We start from the raw sequence: 20,313 nt of genomic DNA, 5'->3' as shown, positions 1-20,313 counted from the left end.
GATTAAGCCCCATCTGGTCATATTTCCCTTACATACGAGGCCATCCCGGAGAGAATCCTAAACAGGAGGGAGACTAGCTCTTTCCAGGCTGCTTTGCTTCTCTCTGCTCTCTGGCACGCTCCTCTGTTCCCCGGGCCTTTAGAGCCCAGTGAAGCCGACTACCCCTTCACACACACACTGCCCCACTAAGGTTTGGGGCGCAGTCCTCCTGGTCCCTTGGAAATCCTGCTGTAGCTGAGCTCTGAGAGAATGTCATCCAACCTTCACGTTCTCTTTCCACGGAAACCAGACTTTGGTGGTCGAGGAAAGGGGGTAGATTTGAAAAGCCAGGTTAGGCTTAGCCCCCAAGACACCTTTCCTGTCCCTCCTCTCATAAACTGCTAAGCTGTCCGAAACAAACCAGACGATATCCTGGGCATTAGGACCCAGTGGAAGTGCCTCGTTCAGACTCCGTGAACTTCTCTCAGTGACGTAAACTAGCAGCCCCGGCTCGGTTTCCAAACCCCCCCCCCCCCACCGTCTCCCCCCTTCCTCCTCCCCCTCCCTGCTCCCTCTCCCCTCTCCCTCTCTTTCTCTTCCCCCTCCCTCTCCCTCTCCCTCGCTCCCGCCCGCTCCCTCCCTCGCTCCGCTCCCGCACATTAAGGAGAAAATGCTGCTGTCGGTGGCTCCCAGGCCCGGGATCCCGACTTTCGGCTGTAACAAGAACAACAAGAAGGTAGGGAAAAGCGCTTTTCGGAATCCGGCGGCTTCCTCTCGGGGATCTGGGAGTGCCCTTGGCTGCAGCGTTCGCCCCTCCGAGGGGCGCCGGGACGCCGCGTCCCGCTCCGCGCCTCTCGCGCTCCGCTCACCTCTTCTGCATCGCCGCTCACCTGGTTTCGGGGTGCCCGGAATTTCCAGCCCGGTCCAGCGAGGCCCCAGGCGGCGAAGGCATGGAGAACAGACCCAGCTTGCCAAGTTCGTACCGCGGTGAAACGAAGTTAGTTGGACTTCCTGCTGATGTGCCGAGGGAGAGGGTGTCATCCCGGCCCCCCTCCAAGGTTATTTGGTTCTTTCGATGAACTGTTTCCATTCTTCCCCACCCCCACCCTCCTTCCTCCCCCAGCCCCCCCACCCCTGTTCCCCACAGCGTTATGGGGTAGCCGACATCTAGTCCGGGAAATCACAACACCCTCAGCTGGTAGACCTCACCCCGCCCCGCCCTCGGGGAAGCCAAGTCTGCTGAGAGGAAGCACCTTGGGGTTCAGCCGGAGCCGGGCTGGTGCCCCAGCTCTGCAGCCGGCCAGGCTCAGCCGGAATGCCCGGAGTCTCGACGACCGACCCAGAGCTGCCAGCGCTGTGCCCCGCGCGCGGGCACCTGGGCGTTCCGGGCAGAGGTGGAGATCATGCCCACATCTGCCAGGGGAAGAGCTTTGGCAGTGCCTTGGCACCTGGGGGCACACAGGGCCAACTAGGGGGAACTTTCTGCGGTAGCAGGAAGACCTTTCACCCCCTCTTTGGACACTGTAGCTGCTCTTTGAAGAAAAGGGGTGCTATGCGCAGATAGTGATGTTTCTGCTCTTCTGATGGGGCGCTGGAGAGGGGAAGGATCCCCGCAGCTTGCTCTGGTCCGGTTTACAGTTTCTTTTAAGCACAGACTCTGGATCAAGGCAGTGGGTAAATGTTCAGACCTCGGCCACTTAACATGTTACTCTTCATTCTGTTCCTGCTTAAGAAATAGGAGTCCATCAGTGTATATATATATAGGCTTCAAAAAGTTCATGAAAAAATTCCCATTTAAAAAAAAAAAATTTCCATTATCTTGCCATTCCGTTTTCCATCAACTTTGGAAGCCCCTCCTTATGTGTGTGTGTGAGTATACACACACGTGTGTATATATGCGTATTTAAGATGGAATATTTCATCTCTTTATTCTCTTCAAATCTTATAGAGCACTGTGTGAAAGTTTTCTTCTTGACGCCCACTCCAACTCTCTCAGGTTACCCAGAACCAAGTAACATTAACTTTTGTATTTCATTATGTCTTTGAAGCTATCAGAAATCTTCTCTCAAAAAAAAAAAAGAAAGAAAATAATCTTCTCTCTTCTCAATTCTTCAGACTCCTTGGAATGGAAGAAATGTTTGACCAGCTTCTAAGTCTATGGGGGACAAGACAAATGGCTGTAGAATTGGAATCAAATCTCCTATCTCTTGACAATAATTTGTAAAGTTAGGGAAGCGATTCAGGAAGCAGTCAGCCAAGGGGTGGGGCGTGCAGTGGATACATAATTGCTAATGCATGTGTCCCGGAGGCTCTGGGTTCTTCCAGGCTAACCTGATGAGTACCGATGCTGTGTAGGTGCGTGCATCACTGTTTGTTGATGTGCCTCCTGCGCATGCAGTATTGATAGACGCATGCAGTATTGATAGACATAGAGCACAACCGCATTGCTCTATGGCGTTTGTTTTTTTACTAAGAGTTACATTGGCATATAATTCACATACTATACCATTCAATGGTTTTAATACATGGTATTAAAAGAGTTGTGCCGTCATTACCAATCATTTTTAGAATATTTCCCTCCTCCTAATACCATTATTATTAGGCCCCCATCGCCCCCCCCAAAACCCCCTCCCATAACTTTAAGGAACTATTAATCCAGCTGCTATCTGCTGGGTTTACCTGCTCTGGGTAGGTCTTCATGAGTTCATTTCTCTGATTTGGGAAGAGTGTCTGAATGCATTTGCTCATGTAAGGCAATCCCAAGGTTACATGAAAGCAACAGCAAGACCAACTTCATTCGTTTTTAATAATAAATGGAAGGCATGCCCACTTAAGAAAAATTGCGCATGACGAAGTATATCCAAGGAGGATGAAGCTAGCCTTCTTTTATGTCCTGTGGCTTCTCACTCCTCAAGAAAAATTACAGGTAGCAGTCTGGTACATGTGTTCTTCCAGACTTTCTTCTGTACCAAGGGCAGTGGCTTCTCTGCTGTCTCTAAGAACTGTTTCTCAGCTAGCACAAGTCTACGGAATAAAATTCCTGCATCTAGCCGAAACATTTTAAAATCTGAAAATAATGGTACAATTAAATTCTCAATTTCCGAGCCAGTACAAATTATAAACCTGCGGTTGGAGATCAGGCATTTTGTACATCATTAGCTTGCTGTTAGTGGTCCTCATCAACTAGCGCTTAAGGTATAAAAAAATTAATTGTTACTGCCCTCTGTTTGAAAAGCTATTTGTATACCAGTCGCGCTTACCACTTGCTTATTCAAAAGCTTATTTGACTTGATTTATTTGACCTTAAAAATAAGCATGGTTTTATTTGGAAACCTATTTGTAGGCGTTGCTGTTCCAGAAAGGTGTTTCCAGGGAACTCAGGCTCGTTGTTCCTTAGTCTTGTTGACTGGTGTTGAAGATAAGCATCCATGCCACACGCAAAATACCTCTCTCAAGAGGTGCTACTGAATCCTCATTCCTTTCTTTGGAATTAAAGAGTCACACAAGGGTGGAAACAAGGGTTTCCAAGGAGTCTGCAAAATAATGGTAGGCTTTTAAAAACCTGCTTCAATGGCTTTCCAATGACTCTTCCCCTTTAAAAAGACTGAAGTAAAAAGATCAAAGTGCTGGAGACCCAACACTTTTTAAAAAAATATCTGAAGGAGTTAAGGCAGTAGAGAGATCAGCATGTATGTGCGATTGAATGAGGAAATGTTTGGGACTGAAGGAATTTCTGACTTGTAAGCGATTAACCACACCCTCGCTGACATCACCACCCTGGCACGTGCTATTATAAGTTAACTCCCTCAGCGTCAACAGCCATTTCCTTTGGACCGAAGGAAAAGGACTCTATGGGGATAACTGGCTTTCTGCTGTGCAGTTTGCACGCATTTCTATTTCCTCAAGATGTTAACATATTAAAGACCCGTGTGGCAGCCGTGAGAGGGGCCATGGAGAAAATCAGACAGGCTGGTGAGTGCTGCCGGATCCTCTCTGGAGAAGCTTGTGTTAACCTGGAGTTTGTAAGGGTTTGCTTTGTGAGAGAGAGGAAAGTGAGAAGCATTACCCTCATTGTTTAGCATCCCAACCGGGGAGAGAGAATTTATTCGTGTGTGTGTGTGTGTGCGCGCGCGCGCGCGCTTACTATATTGCCCTCTAGTTTCTATCAGGTCAAATGTAATAGAACTTTCCAGTCTAACCCCTATTGACCAGCTCTTACTTCTGTCATCAGTAATACAATTAAGTTAGTTGCTTAAGGTTTCCTGGTAATGGCTTTTCGGTTGATCGTGCCTCTTAAATTTCTAGCATGACTACCTTAATTTCAAGTCCTCTGAGCCCTCCCTGCTAACCGAAGGTGGGTGCTTAGAACCAACTCCATAGGGAAAGGCCTACTGATTTGTTTCCATCAAGATGATGGCCTGGAAAACCTGATAAGGCAATTTTACTCTTGCCACATGAGGTGGCTAGGAGTCTCAAATAGACTCCAGGACCACTACCAAGAACACTTCCTTATGCCCTGCCTGCCTTTACTACTATACTACACTTCCCACAAGACCTCCTTGCCTTCTGTCTCTCCAGCCCTTACCCCTTGCCCCAAGTCATGGTACACCTGCTGCGAGAACAAGCTTCCAACAGCAACTTGTACTGAGCACTCCCGCATAAAGACGTCTAATGGCTCTCTAATGGCTCCAGATTTACCTACTGAGCAAAGTCCAAATCCTTAGTCTAATGGCCACGATCTATTTTTCTATCCAACCCTTGTGGGCCTTCCCTCCCTCAACCCTTCCCCGTGATTCACATCCATTCACTCTGCAGTAATGGGGCTGTGTTCCCGTCGTCCCCAGGACATGTCCTTATGTGAATTGTTTACATTTCCTATTCCGTAGGAAACTGCAGCCACACAGGCACAATATAGACAAAGCAGGATGAGGGCGATATATGGATCAGAAGAAGAGAGCAGTGGGAGTTATGGAGTGGGTGTGCAAACCCAAGAGTTGGGTGCTGGGAGAGAGAGGGTGCATGAGAGGGAGAGTGGTGGAGGGAGGGGAAAATGGATGGCTGATGGGCAGATCTATATATATAGAGAGGTAGTCAAAGTTGTGCAGCCATCCTATAATCGATTTTAGAGCATTTTCATCAGCCCAAAGGGAGGGCTTGAAACCACTAACCCTTTCTTCCCATGGACTCTCAAATCCCGCCCTCCCCACCACTGATTGCACAGCTGTGGCAGTTGTAGAAACCACCGTCTTTACGACACTTTCCAGGTGGTGGAGTGCACAATACACGTTGGACTGTCAAACTCAAGTCAGAAGTTTGAAACCACCGGCCGCCCCAACATCCACCCATCCAGTGGGTCAAGCACATGTGTACACTTGTTGCCATCCCCATTCTCAAAACATTTGCTTTCTGCTTGAGCCCTTGGTATCAGCTCCTCATTTTCCCCCTCCCACCCTCCCTGTCTCACGCGCCCTTGATAATTTATCAATTTTTTCCCATGTCTTACACTGACCCATGTCTCCCTTCATCCTCTTCTCTGTTGTTTGTCCCCCAAGGAGGGGGTTATATGTAGATCATTGTAATCAGTTCCTGCTTTATCCCCTACCTTCCCTTCTCATGGTATCACTACTCTCATTATTGGCCCTGAGGGGTTTATCTGTCCTGGATTCCCTGTGTTTCCAGCTCTTATCTGTACCAGTGTACACACTCTGGTCTAGCCAGATTTGTAAGGTAGAATTGGGATCATGATAGTGGGGGGGGAGGAAGCATTAAAGAACTATACTGCACCCTGACTGGCTTGTCTCCTCCCCATGACCATTCTGTAAGAGGATGTCCAGTTGCCTATAGATGGGCTTTGCGTCCCCAATCTGCACTCCCCCTCATTCACAATGATATGATTTTTTGTTCTTTGATGCCTGATCCCTTCTACACCTCGTGATCGCACAGGCTGGTGTACTTCTTCCTTGTGGGCTTTGTTGCTTCTGAGCTAGATGGCAGCTTGTTTATCTTCAAGCCTTTAAGACCCCAGATATTATATCTTTTGATAGCCGGGAACCATCAGCTTTCTTCACCACATTTGCTATGCACACACTTTGTCGTCAGCGGTTGTGTCACGAAGGTGAGCATCCTCCATAGGGTTTTTATTATTTTATTTTTTCCCATAGGGTTTTAATGACTGGGATCACCAGTCCTTTCTTTTGAGGTGCCTCTGGGTACATCTGGTTAATCAATCCCTTAGTCATTTGAGCCATCTAGGGATTTCGTGTGTGTGCGTCATGTACACACCCATACACACACATATTCATGTTTCTCCCGCGCCAGTCCTTTTGGCTGTTGTGCCTCTGTTCCTTTGGAGTGGCTTTCACCCACATTGATGTGACAGCCCAGCATGCGAGGCTCTGGCACTTAGTGTGATTGTGACTTGGAAAAGCTCCTGACCTTTGCCTTTCAAAACTCTACCATTCCTTCAAGTTTAGCTGCAGTGTTACTTCTATAAGGTTTCTCCTAAATCTCTAGCTCTCAGACCCCCAAGTGACCTTTTGATTTTCCCCCTCAAGTCGCCAGGATTTAATACCGGCAGTCCACCACTTACAATGGGGTTCTGTTCCGATAACTCCATCGTAAGTCGGATCTGACACAAGTCGAATACTTCTTTGACAATAGCCTTCTATTAACAGTATTTTTTTAAAGAGGGGGCTTCCAAAAGCTTGTGGGGAATTTCCCTTATTTTTAACTATTTTTTTCAATCGTTTTATTGGGGGCTCGTACAATTCTAATCACAATCCATACATGCATCCATTGTGTCAAGCACATTTGTACATTTGTTGCCATCATCATTCTCTAAACATTTGCTCTCCACATAAGCCCCTGGCATCAGCTCCTCATTTTCCCCCCTCTCTCCCCACTCCCCCTTCCCTCATGAACCTTTGCTAATTTATAAATTATTATTTTTTCATGTCTTACACTATCTGACGTCTCCCTTCACCCACTTTTCTGTTGTCCATACCGTAGGGAGGAGGTTATATGTGGATCCTGGTAATTGGTTCCCTTTACTACTATTTTTAAAACTTTCTTATAGATCCAATTCTTATACATCTTTGGCATTTGAAAACATTACATATAAACTTACAACTATCTTTTAATCCATTCATTAGAATATATATAAATCAAAGCTTTGCTCCTGTGATAAAGAAAAGTCGGACTATGTTGTGAATTGTGATACTTCCGCATGAGGAAGGTTCTGGATTCAGGGGTCCTCAAACTCTTTAAACAGGGAGCCAGTTCACTGTCCCTCAGACCCGTTGGAGGGCTGGACTATAATTAAAAAAAAACTATGAACAAATTCCTATGCACTCTGCACATATCTTATTTTAGAGTAAAAAAACCAACGGAACAAAAACACCTCGCGGGCTAGATAAATGTCCTCGGTGGGCCGCATGTGGCCCGCGGGCCGTAGTTTGAGGACGCCTGATAGACTATCCTCAAGCCTGAGGAGAGTGTTTCCAGCCAGACAGTTTTTCAGAGTTGTGTCCCAATGATCCCTTTCTTTCTTTTGTTCTTCTTTATCTATTGGCCAGCACCATCTCAGCTTTCTGAAATCTCCCATCAATTTTAACAGCACAGTTGGCCTCAGGGCCATCTTTTCAAGCAACTGAAGCATTTGTTTAGAAAAAACAAACATCAGCTAATCCTCTTACTGTAAAACTTTTGGACAACTTCTTCCTCTTCCTCATTTTCCCTTTCTCCTTCAGGATTGCTTTCCTCTTCCAAACGTGCATGGCCCGGACTGCGAGTTCTCCTTCCTGTTGTCCTCGGAGCTGCTCCGCAGCAGCCGGGTCCATTTCTCACGCCGGTGTTCTTGCCCCTGGCTCTTCAATCATGCTGATCAGATGCGGGAGTGTTTTCACATCTTTCAGCCCAGTGTTCCCTATCCCCTGCGTGCGTTTTCCTGTAGCAGCCCCCAGGAGGATGCAATGTTCCCAAAATCCTGGAATATGTTACCACATCTCCATCTGCTGCAGCTCTTGCCTGAGCAAACAGCCTAGGAGCCATATCCCTTGAAGGTAGATCCGTAGACGGAATTTCAGCCGCCCTGTTGGGAGGTAGACACTGATTTTTATATCTTTGATTGAGCTCATCTATCAAAAGATGGTCAAAGGAACTCGTACAGTTATTGTACCAAAGTGAAATAGTCGACATACAACCATGTCCAGAGGTAGCGCGTGACCTGGAACCAACAGCGGAGCTGGAGGAGCAGTGCAGGCTGCACTGCAGGCCTTTGCTGAAAGCAAGGCTCCAGGAATTGACGGAGTCCTGAAATGCGTCAACAAGCTGCTAATGCACTGGAAACATTTACCTGTCTATGCCAAGAAGTTTGGGGGTCAGCTACCTGGCCAACTGACTGGACGAGATCTATTCTCTGGGCCCATTCCAAAAAATGGTAATCCAACAAGAGTATGGACATTCAATGTCGTTAATATTGTTTGCAGTAAAATTTTGCTGAAGGTAAGTCAACAGGGGTTGTAGCAATCCATTGAAAGGGAGATGTCCGAAATCCAAGGCAGCTCCAGACGAGGCCAGTGGCCCAAGAGCGCTCAGAGCCGGCGCAGAGAATACCAGAAACTCAATACCGGTTGGTGCAGAGAATACCAGAAAGGTGTTTACTTGTGTTTTATTATGACCGTGTGTTTCATAACAAACTATGGATAACACTAAAGAGAGTGGGAATTCCAGAACACTTTGTTGTATTCCTGCGGAATCTATATACATGGACCAAGAGGCAGCCGCTCAAAAAGAACAAGAGAATACGATGTTTGTAAAAACCAGAAAGGGTGCGCATCAGGGCTGAATACATTCACTGTACTTGTTCTTTGTATAAACTAAGCAAACCATCCAGGAAACTGGACTATATGAGGAAGATTGAGCATGAGGACTGGAGGAAGGCGGATGTCAGCGGGTCCCATGCAGATGACACGGGTGCGCTCGCTAGTCAAGATCAAGGCTGCAGCCGTCAGTACAGGGGATGCCTCACCAGCAGAGCAGAAGCCTCCCGACGGAATCAGTAAGCAACCCCAGGAGAAGCAGAGAAAAGACTCACGTGGTGAAGGTTTCATTGCGCTTGCAACCCAAGCTCCGGGAAGCAGCAGCCCCTGAATCAAAGGTGTACTGCATTGGGCAACGCTGCGTCAGACCTTTTCAAAGTATTGAAGAGTCATGATGTGTCGTTTTGAGGGCTAATGTTCATCGGACCCTATTTTCAGTTGCCGCCGATGCCTGTGAACGTTGGACAGTGGATATAGGCCCGGGAAGAATACAGGCATTTGAATCCTGGGGCTGGCGAAAAACTGAATGATGGACTGTCAGTAGAACAAGCAAATCTGTCTTGGAAGAAGTACAGCCAGTATGCTCTTAATTTTATGTTATTTTTTTCAGTATGCTCTTTAGAAGTGAGATCTGCGATCCTTATCTCGCATACTCTGGCCCTGTTACCAGGAGACAGGAAAGCCCAGTTCATGGAAAGGACAGCTCGCTGGGTAAAATAGAAGGTCAGCGAAAAAGAGGAAGACTTCACAATGGCCCTGGCAGACCGGTGGTGAGGATAGCACAGGACTGGGCAAAGACTGGGCAGCACCTCCTTCTGTTTATCAGGTTGCCGTGAATTGAATTAGAACCAACCCGCTAACAACAGTGACAGCATCTGAGGACAATGTCCTGGGGCGTTATCAAGTGGCAGCAGAATCTAGATAGGGATTCTCTTTTCAAAGCAGTGGACTTGCACAGCTGGGATGAAACAATTAAAAATTTTTAAATCATTTTATTGGGGTTTCATACCACTCTTATCTCAATCTCTCTCTCTCTCTCTCTCTCTCTCTCTCTCTCTCTCTCTCTCTATATATATATATATATATATATATATATATATATATATATATCCATTGTGTCAAGCACATTTGTTGCCCTCATCATTCTCAAAACATTTGCTTTCCACTTGAGCCCTTGATATGAGCTCCTCATTTTTCCCTCCCTCCCCGTTTCCCCCTCCCTGGGATAAAACAATTTAAAGACCAGTCTTTGACGAATTCTATCATCATCCTCCAGGCCTTGGTAGTATGCATTTTTTCAAATGCCCACTTAGTCGTTGGGTGTGAGGGGAAAACTGTAAAACTTGCACACACATTAGATGAAACTGAGGCACAAGATGTTTGCATAGTTTGTGTGCAAAACTATAAAAGTTGCTCGGCATTTATGTAAAAATTCCCTGTTACGTCTGTCTTAGATCAGTGGGTTAGTCTGGGTGGACTAGAGAACCAAATCCAGGGAGATGCATGTGTGGAAGAGAGAGCTGTAAAAAGAAGGCTTTATGTAAAGGAGCAATTGTACATTAAGAAAACACCCTGTTTGAGAATGATGAGAGGAGTGAATGTGCAAATGTGCTTTACACAATTGATGGATGTATGGATTGTGATAGGAGTTGTATGAGCCCCTAATAAAATAATTTAAAAAAATAAAAAAGAAAACATCCTGGCCCAGTCCAGATCAAGTCCATAAGTCTGATATTAGCCCACACGTCTGCTACCAGTCTATAAACTCCTCTCCAGATTCACGCAGTGCATGCAGGAAGAAAGATCACAGGCCAGTGGGTGGCGAGTCTTGTGGATCCAGTGGTGGTAGAAGCCTCTCAGTGTTGGTAAGGGTCTCCATGTTCCAGGGCTCTAGCGTAGCTCCATGTGTCTTGTCAGCAGAAAGGTGAAGCAGAGAGTCTGTGTGTATCTGGCTGCCAGTGAGCTCTTTATCGCTGTGGTGCCTCCAGATGAGGTCATCAAGCTGTGACCTGATTGACAGGCGAGACCCCACCCCTTTGCAAGTTGACACCAGATTATGTAACTGCCACAACCAACATCTTGTTTTTGCCAATGTGTTTAACACGTGGGGATTTTCAGAATGGTAGTTAAGAAAATTTAGATTTAAAAAAAAAAAGAAAATTTAGATTTAATTTAAATCCAGCAGTATTTCCTTCAGGCAGCAGCGTTGTTCTGCCTTTAAATGCCGGGAGGTCAGGCGTCATTGTCTTTGTAGAGACAGATGGTCTTCGTGAGTTCATTATAACTTGAATGTATCATAAGTCAGAGACCTGTGCTTCATATGCGGCTTTACATAGTTTTTCACTGTATTAAAATCATTTAAGTTATTGCTTTTACTGCTGGAGTATACACTTTAGAGGTAGAGACAGTGTTATTTAGTTTATCCAAAACACCCAATAGATCACCTTAAGCTTACCTAGTAGATACTAGAAAGAAAAATCCTTAATAAATGTCTGATTGAGCTAATGTTAGATGGTAAATCAAGCTTGCACACAGGCAGGTAGCATGGCGCTGTGTACACGGGAACTTCACAAAGTTTGTGGTTCAGTAGAATTAAGAGATAATGGAATTCCCCCACAAGCTTTCTGAAGTTTCATCTTGAAATATCAAGTGAGGTAAGTCTGAATTTAATTCAGCTGAATTGTGGGACTGAGTTAGCTCTCTGACCTTGCATTTTCCTCTCAAAGTAATGATACATGTATTGGATTATTTTAAAGATGACATATGTTTATCAGGTATCAGCATACAAACAGACTGCTATTTCTTTTATTTAAGACAAATGAAAAACTTTCTTGACACCACTTCTCTCTTCAGCTTTTTTTTTTTTCTCTCTTCAGCTTTTTTTTAAACCTTTTTATTGGGGCACTTACAGCTCTTATCACAATCCATACATTGATTGTGTCAAGCACATTTGTACGTATGTTGCCATCATCCTTTTCAAAACATTTTCTTTCTACCTGAGCCCTTGGTATAAGCTCCTCATTTTTTTTCTTTTCCCCTTCACCCTCCCATCCTCAAGAACCTTGATAATTTATAAATTATTATTAATTTGAAAATTATTATTATTTTCATATCTCACACCAACCGCTGTCTCCCTCCCTTCACCCACATTTCTGTTATCCTTCCCCCTACCTTCCCCCTACCCTATGATATCGTTCCTGAGGGATTTATCTGTCCTGGATTCTGTGTGTCGAGAGTTCTTATCTGTACCAGTGTACATGCTGTGGTCTAGCTGGGTTTGTAAGGTAAAATTGGGGTCATGATAGTGTCGGGGGAGGAAGCATTAAAAATAGAGGAATGTTAGATGTTTCATCTTTGCTACACTGCACCCTGACTGGCTTGTCCCTTCCTTGTGCCCCTTCTGTCAGGGGATGTCCAGTTGTTTACACACGAGCTTTGAGTCTCTACTACCCCTCACCCCCCACCCCTGTTTCATTGTTTCATTCACATTGATATGATGGTTTGTTCTGTGTCTTTTGATGCCTGACACCTGATCCTATTGACACCTCATGATCACACAGGCTCCTGTGTTTCTTCCATGTGGGCTTTGTTGCTTCTGAGCTAGATGGCTGCTTGTTTATATTCAAGCCTTTAAGACCCCAGACGCTCTATCTTTTGATAGCTGGGAACTATCAGCTTTCTTCACCACATTCGCTTATGCACCCGTTTTGTCATCAGCAATCGTGTAGGGAAGGTGAGCATCTCAGATTGCCAGGGAAGCTTTCCTTTTCAGAGTAAAATACCTAGAAAGCTTTTTATGTGCTTGCTGTCTCTAATTGCTTTCCTCACGTTCTCATTTCCCTTTATCATCTTTTATATATCATTTAATAATACAAGAGATCACATTTGTTGGTGAAGCATGATAAGCAGAACAACTTTGCAACCACTCAAGAACTAGACTTGTGGTCTATAATGTGCACATACTCATGAGTTTCTCCCTAATTCTAGTCTGGCTTCCTCTTAGAGGTAACCATTATCCTAAGTTTTGTGTTTATCTGTCAGGGGAAGCCAGCCCCTAACACATCATTACGGGTCCGGTAGGCGCAATTGTACAGCGATAATAAGAAAAGATGATAGTAAAGTTATAGAGAGCATGAGAGATAGAAGAGAAATATTGAAATAAATGGAGTCAGACACAATTCATGGTAGTATGCTCACCTCAGCCCCGCTTGGTGGTCCACGAGGAGGGAGAGAGTGATCTTTAATGATAGCCCAGGCTTTTTATATTTTCTGGGGACATGCAAGCCCCCTAATTACAGGTGAGGACATACGTCACAGGAAGGGGCTGTGTTATAGGTTATGCAGCAATGAGAGGGGGTGGTCTAGGGACACACATGCAATGGGCAGAGGAGGGACTGGGGTACACATGTGACGAGATGGGCGGATCCTAGATTTAGGATGGCAACTTAACTTTGGATGTCACAGAGCCAGTTTGGCCTGTTCCCTGGCTCAACTGATAGAGGCCATTACTGGTAGGGTGAGAACGCCTGGTGACAGGCCTCAGGGAGAAATAGTTCATTGTCCCCAGCAGCAGGGAGGAGGCCTACCCTGTAGGCTGGTGACTGACTGCCCTCGGGAGGATGTCTGTAAGCTCTGACCTCCCCCATTTATCATTCTTGCTTTCTTTTAAAACTAGTTTTAAAATTAAACTGAACCGAAAATGTCAAAGAGCAGCTTGAGAAGACAACTATTACAATGAAGTGAGCAAAGGCGTAGAACCAGAAAGGAAGAACACTCTCCCCACAGCTCCAACTGAACGAACTGAAGAAGAGATTCAAGCTTCGAGTTGCAGTCCTGAAAGATTCTACGGGCAAAGTATTGAATGATGCGGGAAGCATCCACACAAGATGGAAGAAGAATACTTAGAGCCACTGTCCCGAACAGTGCTCTCAGAGGCCGTGCCGAGTCTTCCCGTCTCCGCACCTGCCGCGTCGGGATCAGCCAAATGCAGTGAGGTGGAAGTGCTGCCAACCAGATGAGGTTGGACAGCCCAGCACCTGAAGAATTTTTGTTCCTGAAAGTAACGCTGCGGTATTAGTGCCCATAGCACTGAAGCACACGTTCTCCCCCAGCAGATACGCTCGTCGACGCTCCGCCGTTTCGAGAGTAGCCTGTGATCAGGAACGAGTGGTGCTCAAGGAAGAAAGGCAGCGAAGGCACTAGCTGGAAACAAGCTGACGAAAGCTTTCAACCACCTGCGGGAGCACTGGAAGCTCTCTCTGGTCTGTGCCAGGAAACTTGGAAGACAGATACCTGCCTAACCGACCGACAGAGGTCTCTATTTGTACCCCTTCCTAAGAAGGGGATCCAACAGAATGCTCAGATTCTAGAACAGTTCACTGATAACGCATGCAAACTGAAAAGTACATAGAAGAAAATTTTGTCATTTTAACCATTTTTAAAAGCGACGTTCATTCTGTTGACCCTGTTGTACAACCGCTGCCACTGTGTACCTCCACAAGGTTGTCACTGCCCAAGCAGAAACTTAGAGCCGTGTAAGCCATCCTCCCTTCCCCCCAGCCCTTGTTAACAAGCTTTTGACTCTCCGGATTTCACTCAAAACCAAAGCCAAACTCACGGCTGTGCAATGGATACAGACTCATAGTGACCCTAAAAGACAGGGCAGAAGTGTCTCTGTGGGTTTCTGAAACTGTAGCGCTCTCTCTCTCTCATATATATATATATATATATCTGTAACTCTTTACGGAAGGTTCATCTTTCTTCTGAGGAGCAGCTGTGGTTTCCAAGTGCGGATCCCGTGCTGAGTAGCCAGCCCACGGTAACCGCTGCCCGGCCAGGGCTCCTAATCTGGATAAAGTCTAGAAGTGGAGTCACTCCATATGTGTCCTTGTGCGTGCGTAGCTTATTTCATTCTGCACGACGGTCTCAGGCTGCAGCAGAACTAAGGTCATGCTCTTAGGCGAGTCGCCGGTCTCATCCTACCAGGAGCCGCTCGCCCATTCTTCTCTCCTGCAAGCAACTGGGGTGAAGTCCTTGGAGTTGAGAAGCTAGCCTTTCCCCGGAGGAGGGTGCTGCTTCTCCATCGCAGCACCCCGGCTCCTTACGTTAATTGTGACACAGATAAATAAACGTCCTCCTGGAAAAGATGGTCCCGTCCTCTGCCTTTCTAGCTTAACAACAACAACAACAACAACACACTTGCTTCCTTGTCCCCTTACAGTTGCGGCCTTTTCTCCCTTGTGTAATCAATCTCACTTGGAAGAGTCTCTGTTCCTTAACTCCCAGTCTCTTTCTCTTAGTCCTATTGTTCATTTTAAAATCTCATGCATGTTTTTATCAAGGAGGCATGGACCCAATATTTTTTTTCCAAGGTGAATGGACCTAATTTTTTAATCCAACAATTTGACAAGACTTGTAAGCAAAAGGCATAGTGTCCGTGCTTCCTCTGAGGCACATTTGTTGGTTGATCAGGGCCAAGGGTGGCCAGACTTTGTCTCACGTGCTTTGGACGTGTTCTCAGGAGAGACCAGTCCCTGGAGAAGGACAAGCTGCTTGGTAAAGCAGAGGGGCAGCCGGGCTGCAACCGCGGGCTCCCGCCAGGCCGATGGCGAGGCTGGCGCACGCAGCACCGGCAGTGTGCGGTTCGGTTGTACCAGGTCTCTGAGTCAGAACCGAGTCCACGCAGCCTAACCACCACCCCAGCACAAGGAGCCTCCCGGCCCCGGCCCCACCCCTCCCATTTCCACCTCCATTGCCCGGATCAATCACTTCCCATTGTTTCAGATTTTTAAACATCGTATTTACTGATGTATTTCTAATTAACGTGGTTAGATTGTTCTTTCTTGGCTTTCCAATATTAGAAATACACTGACTTTCTTGCATGGAAGATAAGGCTTGCTTTCTCTAATGTCCTGTCTCTCTATGCCCCCTCCGCACCCCAATCCGACCCCCCATTCCTGGTCTAAGGTGCGTCACAATGCTTAGTCAGACCCCGTGGTGGTTTTCTAAATGTGACTCCTAGCTGAGCTGTGTCATGTACTAGGATTATAACTCGTTTCTTCTCCTTTGTTTATTTCCCCTGGAGTTGGTAATGACCTTGTTTTCCCGTTTGGTTTCACACACCCTACAGTTCCAAGCACTTTGCAAAGTTGAGCTTGCGTAAGCTTCCTGCTCACCCTCTGAGGTCAGAGTAATGGCTGTCCTTGCCGGTCAGAGGGCTAAGTCCCATCTCCTGCGTCCCAGCCAGCGCCTCCCAGGGGTCTCCCGCCACCACTTCATGCTCTCCCGCCACCACTTCATGCTGCCTTCCGGCCATCTCACACCCCTCAGACTTGCTGACATGTTTAACTCTTTCAGCACACCCTTGTCGAGAGGCTTACATCTTCTCATGGCTTCATCGTCACTGTGGGGGACGCTGCACAAGTCCAGCCGCCCAGCAGCTGATGGCCACCGCCTGCTCACAGGGACTGGACATTCTCAAACTTAGTTTCTGTGACTAAGTCTTTGGACGCCAAGGGACAGGCCTTTCTGCCTGATCTGAAAACCCTGCTGAAACCGGTTCCGCAGGCCTCGGGCTGGCCACTGGGTCTCCCTTCCAGGAAAGGGAGCATTGCCCCCACTGAAACCTCCTACTCCGTTCTTCGGTTCCCTCTCACTGGGATTCTCCTGTCCCCACCCGCTCTATGAAAACAGCTTAGCATCGTCATCAGGTTCCTTCTAAGCGGACAAATCCAACCAGCAGTTTTTGTTTGCTTTTTGTTTTAAATACTTGTCATCATATGAAACATGTCCGCGGCATTTGCTAGAGTTGACCAGGCCCATTTCTTGAAATGCTGTCTGTCCTTGGCTACTGTGACCCCCCCCCCCCCCCCCGTGCCGCTTACAGGTCCGTGCTGCTTGCTGAGTACTTACAAATTACATAAACCAGACCAAACGGAATCATTTGAGCCTCAGTTTTCTCATCTATGAAAACCAAAATGGAAACCTTGTCTCTCTCATTTCTTGTGTCCTCCAGGGCCTGGAAGGGGACAGATACCCAGTACAGGAAGGTTCCCTTCCCTCCCATGGCCCGAGAAAAGATCAAACAATCGGTCAATTGCTGCTTTCCTGCGTTGACTTTTTCCGTTTTGTTTTCTGAAGTTTAACCTCAATAGTCACTTTGGAGAGGTGAAGCACGGGACATTTCTATGACACGTGTTTGATTTGGGTGTGTTTTCACGTCCTTGTTCTTTTGGGGACATTGTAGGCTGTGCCTTGGCAAGGGCACCCTTTTCTCTTTTCCAGTCTCTTCATGGTATCTCGGGAGCCCCATAGGACAGCCTTACTGTTGAATAGGCTGATAGCTATACTGCTCTCTCACCAAATCAACCGGAAGGGTTAAACCAACCAACACAAGAGCGAGAGATGGACAAGACTATTGATAAAAAGAAATCCCAGAAACGACAACCACTCACAATGTGCACACCTTATCCTGGTTTCAACAAAACAAAGCGACCAAATTGATGGTATCTATGAGGAAATTAGACATTTTCATTCTGCTATCAGTTTGTAAAATCCAGGATATTTTGCGTGTGTTTTGTAGTTCTTTCTGAGTCATAGACCGCAGCATCTCAGGATAAACCTATGTATCTGAGATCTGCTTTGAGTTGCTGGCAGAGTTGGGGAAGAGGGTGGAGCTGCGGGTGACAAGGCTGTCAAAGTGCTAGGAACTCATTTTAGTCTTTGATTGACTCTGGTGTGTGTGTTATTCCATAAAAATCATGAAATGTTTAGAAATCATTCTTATTTAGCATTGCTGGCCTTCTGTGAAGCAGCATTAGATAACGTGTATGTGTTGCCTTTTGAAAAGAGATCAGCAACCTCTGTAGGGCTAGTGATTGCCTCCAGCGACCACCGCATGGGCGGTGGGTGGGTGGACCTGGCAGTGTGCTCCCGGCAAGAGCGCCGTCTGGGCGGCCCTGAGGCGCAGGCCTGCTCCGTCATGAATTGGAGTCCCTCATTGGCACAGGGCGACCACTTCCCACACCCGCCAAGGGTGAGCCTAAGCATGGCAGAGAGGAAGGGCAAGAACGAAGGAAGGAAGGAGAGGACCAGATGGAAAGGTTGGAAGGAAGATGAGCGAAGGCAGGAGAGGAGGCGTGGCAGAGGGCTTACGCCAAGCTCTTACCCCCATGGGAAACATGCTCCCAAGTCTCCCTCCCGAAGCAGGCCTTGATAAGGTGGAGAGGAACTGGAGATGAAGTGCTGTCACCACTATTTCGGAGGAAAGGATCAGAAAAACATGGAGTCAGACCAGCCGACACCAAAGCCTGAGCAAGGTAGAGACCTGGAGAGCGAGACGCAAGTGTGCGTCCACGAACAGAGAGCGGTGGAAGGGGGTCAGCTGCGTCTGTCAAAGGTGGAAAACTTGGGGATGGGGAAGAAGCAGGTGTCCTGTGGCGTCCCAGCTCACACAGCATTCACTGCATGGTGTCGTGCCGTGGTCATACCAGCCTTCGAGGATGAGGGAGCGCCTGTGTGTGGAAGTACTATCATCTTATTAGCCTAGCGCACGAGGGAGGCGTGGGTGAAGTGTATTGGCCAGAAATCAAACTCCCATCCCTCTGGGTGGAAAGCGAGACTTCTCCCACTGGGCTGCCAATGCTGGCTTTTCTTCATGTAGTTCCAGCATGCTGTAGCTCATCTCTAAAGAGCGTGTCTCTGTGGAACTGGGTACTCCGGTCCACACCATCCTCCAGGAGCGGGCTAGAACGTGCCCCTCCTTTTCTGAAGCGCCCCAACCTTGATTTTGATTTAGTGTTTGGCCTTCAGTCCTCTGACAAGTACGCCTCACTTGAGCCCCTTCTCCCAACCTCCTCCTCACCCAAACTTAATTTAGTGACTTTGATGAACTAGACTAACAGCTTCCCAAGGACTTGTTCTGTTCAGGTCTCTGTCTTTTTGAGATTCATGGTATGTTAGACATGAAAAGAGCAGGGCTCCAAAAGGACTTTTCTTTTTAAATAGATAGGAGATGTGTACACTTGGGACAAAACGCAAAAGGCTCAAACAGGTAAAAGTATAACCAGGGGAAGGTGCAGCTCTGTCTTCCAGATTCCTGCCCCCTCCTAGTAACCGTGTCTCATATGCCTTTCCATGCGGATCGATGTCACAGAATTATATATGTGACCTTTCTTGTGATTTGTAAAATGCAGGATAGAATAAGGATTGAACTTTATCTCACACATGGCTGGGTGGTTGCATATATACATACATCTTAGGTTGATCCGGAGGTAGACGGAGCACACATCGTTTATGTATTTAGATTAGGCCCCTTCAGGTGCATAGTGTGGCCAATGCTATTGTTGGGTGAATCAAAGCATTTCCATAATAACCCCAAAGTAAATCTAACCCACCAAACAATGCTGACTCAGAGGGACATCCTGTGGGTTTCTGAGATTCTAACTGTTCATGGGAGTGGAAAGCTCAGTCTTTCTCCCACGGAGCTGCTGCTGCTTCAGAACTGCCAACCATGGTGACCATTACACCGCCAGAACTTCAGTAATGATCGGAGGACCAGTCTGTCTGTGCCTCTGGCCCTTGAGCAAGCCAGGTTCCTGTGTGACCAGTCCGGGCACCCGGAGGAAGAGGGATGTCGCTGTTTCCTGCCTCCCTGTGAGTGTGCGATCTCTTTATTTCTGACCAAAGAGAAATGGCCACATGAAGAGAAATGGGGTCGACGGCTGGGTCGGGTCAAATATACTGTCAATGGGCATTATCCTCTCCGAGGCAGCTGTGCTGTGGAAGAGAGAGAAATGTGCTTCCCGGTCAGTCCCTCTCTAAGCCATGAAGCTCTGCAGGTGCTGCAAGTCTGTTTTGCTTTGCAGTGCCACCCTGGGCCATCCGAAGGGACTGCACACGTTGATGGGGAATGCAACGAGCTGGTAATTCCATTCCCTCCCCGAGCTTTTTGAAGTCTCTGTAGAATCTCCTTATCACCCGGCTGAATGGTGGGAAGGTTTGATAACTGAGAGTAAGACTTTAGTTCTGCCCCACCCACATTCTCCTCCCCAGCTGGCTGTCACGTCAGACTGCCACGCTTGACCTGCAAAGATCAGCGATCCTTTTGCTGTCCTAAGAGGAACTGATCACAATGATCTACATTTAACCCCTTCCGAACGGACAACAGAAAAGTGGGTGAACGGAGACAGTGGTCGGTGTAAGATATGAAAAAATATATATATTAATTGCTGAGGGTTATGAGGGAAGGAGAGTGGGGGAGGGAGGGGAAATGAGGTGATAGCAAGGGCTCAAGTAGAAAGAAAACTTTTGAGAATGACAGTGGCAACATCTATACAAATGCGCTGACACATGGATGGATGGATGGATTGTGATAAGAGCTGTACGAGCCCCAATAACATGATTTTTAAGAAGAAGAAAGACGAGCTGGCGGTAGAACATATCCTTTGGACCCAGGAAGGCTGTGCTGAGAACACCCTAGGCCCAGGACACAGGACTGGCGCTGTGAGAGACCAGC

At 47.0% G+C, this 20,313-nt stretch overlaps 1 protein-coding gene across 2 annotated transcripts in view; it reads left to right on the top strand.

Moving 5' to 3' along the window:
* Positions 1 to 540: 540 nt before the first annotated feature.
* Positions 541 to 20,313, top strand: part of RBMS2 (RNA binding motif single stranded interacting protein 2) — a 58,307-nt gene continuing 38,534 nt past the window's right edge. The window contains exon 1 of one of the 2 annotated variants that reach the window (XM_075551461.1): positions 541 to 715. In XM_075551461.1, the coding sequence (XP_075407576.1) occupies positions 650 to 715 (66 nt within the window). In that variant the 5' untranslated portion in view covers positions 541 to 649. Of the gene's footprint in view, positions 716 to 3,814; positions 3,952 to 20,313 lie in introns of those variants that run through there. The other variant, XM_075551462.1, reaches the window with a different exon arrangement.

Source organism: Tenrec ecaudatus, chromosome 6 (assembly GCF_050624435.1).
Source record: "Tenrec ecaudatus isolate mTenEca1 chromosome 6, mTenEca1.hap1, whole genome shotgun sequence".
Lineage (NCBI taxonomy): Eukaryota > Metazoa > Chordata > Mammalia > Afrosoricida > Tenrecidae > Tenrec > Tenrec ecaudatus.
This window is presented reverse-complemented; position numbering and strand designations above follow the sequence as displayed.